Genomic DNA, 6,629 nt, shown 5'->3' on the forward strand with positions numbered 1-6,629 from the left:
TTTTACTTTTATTTTTCATAGCAGCCTTATCCTCAAAATTTAATAATAACATAATTTGATATTACCTTGTTATACTTTTTTTACAATATAGTACAATTTGTTATTATATCTTAACACTAGTATGCTGCAGAACAATATGGTATTTATCTGTTAATCCAATTATATCCCAATAAAATGAAAGGAGACAATATCTCAATCATGACAAGCATTATTCTCCTCCACTTAGTATCGCCACAAAATATGAATTTTCCAGTCATCAAATTCATTGAAAGTGTGACCAAACTATCTCCACTTCGAAAAATTAGCTGTAGAATTAACCTCAAAGAATATCAGTATAATTAATTATTTTCCTTCAATCTGCCATATACCTCATCATTTCCTAAAGTTAAAGTTAGCATTCTAGGACAAACTTGTTTACCATCATGGGTAAACTAGTTTTAATACATGCTACAGAAGTAATGGAAGAACATAACACAAAAGTAAACGTAACACAATGCTTCAACAAACCAAATTTCTTAGCACAATGATTAGAATGTTGTACACAGGGGCAATGTTGAATGTATAGGGTTCTGCCCAAAGTAAGGATAGGCAGTTGCATTGAATCTGCTCTTTGTATGTTTAGATATTCTTATTTGTGAAATTGCAGCACACAGAACATCTACAAGATCTACATTTGTTTCTTGCATTTCAAAATCTCTCTCTGAAAGTGATAACAGAGCATGATCAACTGCATCAACAAGTGAAGACTGTAGATTCCTACATATGCAATTCTTTTCTGGGCTTGAATTATCTGTCTCAAGCTTTCTCTTTGCCTTGTATGGAGACATCAACTTTGAATCTGTAAAGAGCTCCATATCAGATTTTGTATAATACAAAATCCACGGATGGTCTGTAAAAGGAGACAATTGTATAAGAAAACTCTACAACAAATTGTTCAAATTTATAGTATAAACTGTGAACCTATATAAATAAACATAAATTGTGAACCTATATAAATAAACATACTCAAAACTTCATCTGGAGAGAGTCTCTTGTCAACATCCCTTGACAGCATCCTTGACAGCAAATCCTTGGCCGGTTTAGAAATGGACTTCCACTTTTCAGTGTGGAAATCCAACCACACATTTTTTATTTCCTCAAAAATTGCCTCTACAGTAGCCCCAGAAAATGGTAAGCTACTAATTAAGAGTCCATGAAGGAGGACTCCAGTAGCCCATACATCCACCTTTTCAGTATATTTCCCCGCTAAAACTTCAGGGGCAACATACGCTGGACTGCCCACCAATCCTGATAAACTTTGCCCTGTTTTCAAAATAAACAAGATCTCAATAATCTTGCTAATTAACTTCTTTCAATGAACACACAATCGGAATCCAAAAGAAGAAAAAAAATTACTACAATGAATTGTGGAAACACATGATTATTTCAAAGAGTTCGGATTTCATGAAAAGATAAGACCTGGAATTTATGAAATTTTGAATCCCATACCATTTGAAACATGCAAAGATAGGCCAAAATCAGCTAGCTTCAACTGTCCATCATCGGTGAAAAGAATATTCTCAGGTTTTATATCCCTGTGAATAACTCCCATCTCATGACAATGCTGAATGATGCTAACCAACTGTTTGATTAACTCTGCAGCTTCCCTCTCCGAAAAATGTCTTTTTTTCATGCAATCAACCAATCTCCCCCCAGAGCAAATCTCCATTACAAGATGCAAACAATTTTCATCTTCGTACACTGAATGAAGTGTTACAATGTTAGGGTGTCCAGATAAGTGTTGCATGATTTCCACTTCCTTGTGTGCATTTTGTGCACAACTTTTGGGCAGAGTCTTACATGCCACGTCTTCTCCTGTGACCCTGTTCTTGCACAAGGTTACCACTCCGTATTTCCCTCTGCCCAAAATTGGGCCCATGATATAGTCAGATTCTATTTTGCGGTCTCTAATGATTTGTGTGGTTTCCTCTATGCAACCACATTTTCTCTTAATGCCTCTTGGAGTTGTATCAGTCAAGCAGATCCCCCTTCTTGGAGTATAAAGAGTTGCAACTGGTGCTGGATGATTGTGAGAAAAGCTCAATTGTTCTAGTGAAGATGGAGAGGCGGAGGATGAGGTTGATGCACCATCATCACATGAGCAGATCACCTGCTGTGATTCAATCCTATGTAGATCTGTGTTGTTCATCCTCCTCTTCTTTACAGGAGTCATGCTTACCTTACAATTCCTGTCAGAAAGTCACAAAGAATGATGAGTTTCAATCTTGTATAGAGTATTAATTCGAAGATAGTATGGATATCATTTGGCATACTTCAATCCGCTCAAAAACATCCCCTTCAAATCCGCGCAGGACAGCGTCTTTCTTGATCTAAACAGACTAAGAATTCTTGAGAAACGGTTCAAAACCAAAACTCAAATCCCCGAATTTCTTGCTTTCATACGAAAGATCAAGGAAAATACTATTTAGAAAGCGCATAAACCAAAATAAATATCTAATTAAACGAAAGAAAGCGATTAACCTGTGTTTCAGCTTCAATCTGCTATGGAGATAATTAGGAGAGAAAACAAAACACTTCAACCCTCGCTTTCTCTTGTATTTCAAAATTCTCTGCAATTACAATACCAAATGAAGCTAACAATCGTTTCGCAATCCCTCAATTATTAGCGCAGTGAAAACTCAAGAGAATTCGCATGCAATTGTTGAACTTCTGTTATGGGGAAAGTTTTGTTGAACTTCTGTTCCTTTTGGAAAGATTCGTTACTTTTGGAAGAATTTCTAGAGGCGGGAGAAAGAAAGCTTCAAAATGGATGTTTACTTGTCAAGCCGTTTAATATGATGCCTTTTTAAAACACGTTGATGTTTTGATAGTTCTTATATTTTAATATAATATATAAATAAATAATTTTATAATTTATAACAAGATAATTTTAACAATATTATTATGAAAAATATAAAATGAAATAAGTTGTATAGCAATTATAAGCATTAAGTTGTACTTTACATGTTACTAATGTTTATATTTCTAAGATTAGTATTTTTAAATGCTATTTCTAAAATTTAGATGCACTCTTTCCAACAAAACGCTTTCTAATAGCTACTTTTTTTTACTTTCCATTTCAAATTATTCTAAAAAGAAATTGAGTTTCAAGTTCTAAACAGTTTATTTATTTATTTTTATTGGAAGAAGAATTAAGTCCCAACATTGGTGTCACAATATTTTATATAAAAAATACAATTGAAATCTTAAGACATCTTTGTATAAGTGTTGTATTAATCTCTAACCCTAATACAATTACGACACTCTCTTATAACCATAATGCCATAGTTAGGTTTAGAGTTTTGGCTACAATCTTATTTAGGAGTAGAGTTTATTGTTTGGGTTATGATAGGGTTAGAGTTAGGGTTGGGATTAGGCTTGATAATAAGGTTTAGGGTTAGGGTTACAATTATGGTTATGTAAGGGGTTACATATTGGCTAGTATTATGGTAAGAGCTATGATTTTGATTAGGATTAGGGTTAATGTCAAGATTGGGAATATAGTTTATTTTATGGTTAAAAGTTACAATTTTTATTTTGATTAGGGTTGGGATAATGGTTTAGGTCACGCTGAGGGTTAGCGTTGTGTTTACAATTTGGGTTATTGTTCACTATTTTAGCCCACATTTAGCCCAGAAGTGATATCTGATCTGAGAAATCTTTAGTGGTTTGGATTCATTGTAAAGGGATAACATGATTTTTTGAGTTGGCTCTTGTGGGTCCACGATTAGCAGAGTTATGTCAATGTTGATTCGTCCATGTGTGTCATCTCAGCTTCTGTTGATCTGCTGGTGACAGAGTTTTTTTGTCCATGATTGGTCCATGTACTTCCATGTTAGTAGTTGGCTAGGTCCAGGGTTTTATACGCATGCAAATGAGATCAACGGTTGTCATGTCTTTGTGTTTAGCTCAATGGAGTTTCAAAAAAACATGAGATGTTGCCACACATCTTCATTCTAGCATTTCTTCATGTTGTAGTGCTTCTTCAATGCTCCAGAACATGAAATGCATCATGTGTCTTTGGGTGGTCATGTCCCATCTCCGACATTTAAGTCAACCAAATATGCATATGCACAAATCAACAACGAAGATTCAACGAAAGATTAAAAGATTGTGGTCAGTTCTATCAAACATCAAAACACATTGACAACTCCCATGTCGTGTGATATCTGCTCATCATCATGAGAACATAGGATGCTGCCATGTGTATTCATTCTGACATTTCTGTAGACACTTAAAATTTTCCTAAACACTATATTAATTCATTTAATATTGCCCTTGACATTATAATTAATTATTTATTAATTAATCATACTGATCATATTCGTCTACTGATTTAATTAAATAAGTTCACTTTCCTTATGTATTTAAATTTAATTTAAATACTTCCATCCCTAATGTGTTAAATTTATTTAATACACGATTCTCCATAAATCCCCTTGTTAAATAAATCCTATTTATTTAATTCCTCCATCTCCATTAATCTCTCTAAACCTATGATTAAATTGAATCATATTTAATTTAATCCTAATCGTATCCTAAAACCTAGTCTACAACCATCACTCTCATCCTTTTTAAACCTTTAGGATTAATTAGGGACCTAACAAATGCAAGGAAAATTTAGGACTTTCTAACAACCTTCTAAAATGTAGATTACTCACTAATCAAGATTAGGGTAATTAACCTCGATTACTCACTAACTAGCAAAAAAGTCACTAGCCAAATCTGACTTATATCTTTAGGTCACTTGGTTAACCCTAACTATCATGTTGGAATGGTTATACAATTCACAAGTGTCAAGCGACACTGTAAAAACACTATAACGAAACATTAACATTTAAAGATTACAGAATGATACATTCATTCGATGCATGACACAAATAAAATACGAACAACAAGGTTTGCATCTTTCATCAGATTCAACCTTGGTTTCCACAATTCGTACATAAGGTTCAGTTTCATCTCTCCATTAGATTTTTCAGCTAAAATATCCTATGCACTCATTGCACACATCAGTAGCTCAAGAAATCATACGCATATATGTATATAACGTATCAGGGAAATCACATAACTAAAACCTCCATCTTTCAAATAATCATTTGTTTATCTCATTCTACTCATATTCTCAATCATCTTGAGTAGGGTTAGGGTTAATGTCAAGATTGGGAATATAGTTTATTTTATGGTTAAAAGTTACAATTTTTATTTTGATTAGGGTTGGGATAATGGTTTAGGTCACAATGAGGTTAGGGTTGTGTTTACAATTTGGGTTATTGTTGACTATTTTCGCCCACATTCAACCTAGAAGTGATATATGATCTGAGACATCTTTAGAGTGTTGGATTCCTTGCAAAGGGATAACATGATTTTTTGAGTTGGCTTTTGTGGGTCCACAATTAGCAGAGTTATATCAATGCTGATTCGCCCATGTGTGTCATTTCAGCTTCTGTTGGTCTACTAGTGACAGGGTTTTGTTGTTCGCGATTGGTCCATGTACTTCCATGTTAGCAGTTGGCTAGGTCCAGGGTTTCATACACATGCAAATGAGATCAACAGTTGTCATGTCTTTGTGTTTGGCTCAGTGGGGTTTCACAAAAACATGAGATGTTGCCACGCATCTTCATTCTGGCATTTCTTTATGTTGTAATGCTTCTTCGATGCTCTAGAACATGAAATGTGTCATGTGTCTTTGGGTGGTCATGTCCCATCTCCAACATTTAAGTCAACCCAATATGCACACGCACAAATCAACAATGGAGATTCAACGAAAGATTAAAAGATTGTGGTCGGTTTTGTCAAACATCAAAATACATTGATGACTCCCATGTCGTGTGATATCTTCTCATCGTCATAAGAACACAAGATGCTACCACGCATCTTCATTCTGACATTTCTTCATGCTAAAGTGCTTCTTCAATGTTCCATAATCAAAATTGCACCACATGGCAGAGAGTCCCACTTCTCGCATTATATTTGTCATATTTTTGGGTCTACGTAGGTGGTTGACTTAGTTTGTTGTCCAACATCATGGTGCCACATGTCTCCATTCCAATGTTTCTCCATACTGCAATGTTTTTGCGAGTTTCCATAGCCTAGAATTGCGCTATGTGGTGGAAGTCCCACCTTTCATGTTATTCGCTTCCTTGTTTGCTGAGATTTCTAAATCTGATGACTCTCATGTTTTCACATCTCTACCTCAGCCTCTTGTGATGCCACAATCATTGAATCTAGTGCATCTTGGAGATTTCCCACAACATCTTAGCTATCCATTTCGAAGGAAGGATCTTGATTGACAACTATGACTTAATCCTTCGTTGGGAGGAGTTTCTTAGTTGCATCTGGGTTGTTCATCTCAAGTGGAAATTTGCGTCGATGGTGGTGACTTAATCTCTTGTTGGGGAGATTCTTGTAGCATCCAAGCCATTTATTTTGAAAGGAAGATCTTCATTGACGACCACTATTTATTTTTTAGGAAATCAGATCCCCCCCCATGCAGTCAAGCTTGCATTTTGTGGGTAGATAACACATTGTGTTATCCCTCCCCATAGTTTTTTCTACCAGCAACATGAATCAACTTCTTATGGCCATGG

At 35.0% G+C, this 6,629-nt stretch overlaps 1 protein-coding gene across 1 annotated transcript; it reads right to left on the bottom strand.

The window, feature by feature from the left end:
* Nucleotides 1-527: 527 nt before the first annotated feature.
* Nucleotides 528-2,212, bottom strand: LOC149528368 (serine/threonine-protein kinase PEPKR2-like). The gene is made up of 3 exons (XM_089810662.1): nt 1,489-2,212; nt 1,006-1,302; nt 528-889 (listed from the first exon to the last, which is right to left on the bottom strand). Exons 1-3 carry the CDS (start codon nt 2,210-2,212, stop codon nt 528-530), a joined length of 1,383 nt encoding a protein of 460 aa, XP_089666788.1.
* Between the last annotated feature and the right edge of the window lie 4,417 nt (nt 2,213-6,629).

Source organism: Cupressus sempervirens, chromosome 11, assembly GCF_028749045.1.
Source record: "Cupressus sempervirens isolate cs-2001-9-10 chromosome 11, ASM2874904v1, whole genome shotgun sequence".
NCBI lineage: Eukaryota > Viridiplantae > Streptophyta > Pinopsida > Cupressales > Cupressaceae > Cupressus > Cupressus sempervirens.